At 31.2% G+C, this 621-nt stretch overlaps 1 protein-coding gene across 1 annotated transcript in view; it reads left to right on the top strand.

The window, feature by feature from the left end:
• The window catches only part of LOC119590475 (glycine-rich protein HC1-like), a 2,255-nt gene that overhangs the window by 1,064 nt on the left and 570 nt on the right, over window positions 1-621 (top strand). Inside the window, exons 2-3 of the mRNA XM_037939134.1 lie at window positions 30-86; window positions 361-416. Of these exons, the coding sequence (XP_037795062.1) occupies window positions 30-86; window positions 361-416 (113 nt within the window). The remainder of the gene's footprint in view (window positions 1-29; window positions 87-360; window positions 417-621) is intronic.

The following is a 621-nucleotide window of genomic DNA, read 5'->3' as shown; positions in this document are numbered from 1 at the left end:
AAGTTTTTATCTTATTTGTTCCCTGACAGAGGCAGGTACTCAAGAATCAAAGAGAGGTTCGTGAGACCAACTCTATCACGTTCTCAGTTTGGCTGTGATAATTAACAAGTTTTGTTTTATGAAGAGTCTAATATGCATTTACATGTAGAAAATGGAAGTGTGTGTGTATTTTTTGCCCAACTGATAGAACCCAGTTATTGATTATCCTTGTGTTTGATGTGTATATGAAAGAGAATTTAAAGTTTAGGTTTGTTTCCTTGAGTTTGATTAATTACGGTAATGTGTCTAACATTAGTGTTAATGAAGTGAAGTTTTGTGCCCTAAGTTTTACCAATTTGTATTTTACAATTTTTTGTTTAGGTTGCTAAGAGCGTTTCATGTGCATGAATATAACCTTCATGTGATACAAGTTCCGAGTTTGATATTTGCAGGATTCTGACTAGTGTGCAATTCCGTCTTATTGTTAATATATTTTAACAGTATAAAAAGTCTCCTTTATATTACTCTGTGAATACTAAAAAATGTCTTGCCTCAGTGGATCTATTTACATTGCAAATTAAATTAAATTTTGACCTGCTTGAATTTTAGTAATACATTTTTTTTTCTCTCTCTCTTTTTGAA

This window comes from Penaeus monodon, chromosome 27 (genome assembly GCF_015228065.2).
Source record: "Penaeus monodon isolate SGIC_2016 chromosome 27, NSTDA_Pmon_1, whole genome shotgun sequence".
NCBI lineage: Eukaryota > Metazoa > Arthropoda > Malacostraca > Decapoda > Penaeidae > Penaeus > Penaeus monodon.
This window is presented reverse-complemented; position numbering and strand designations above follow the sequence as displayed.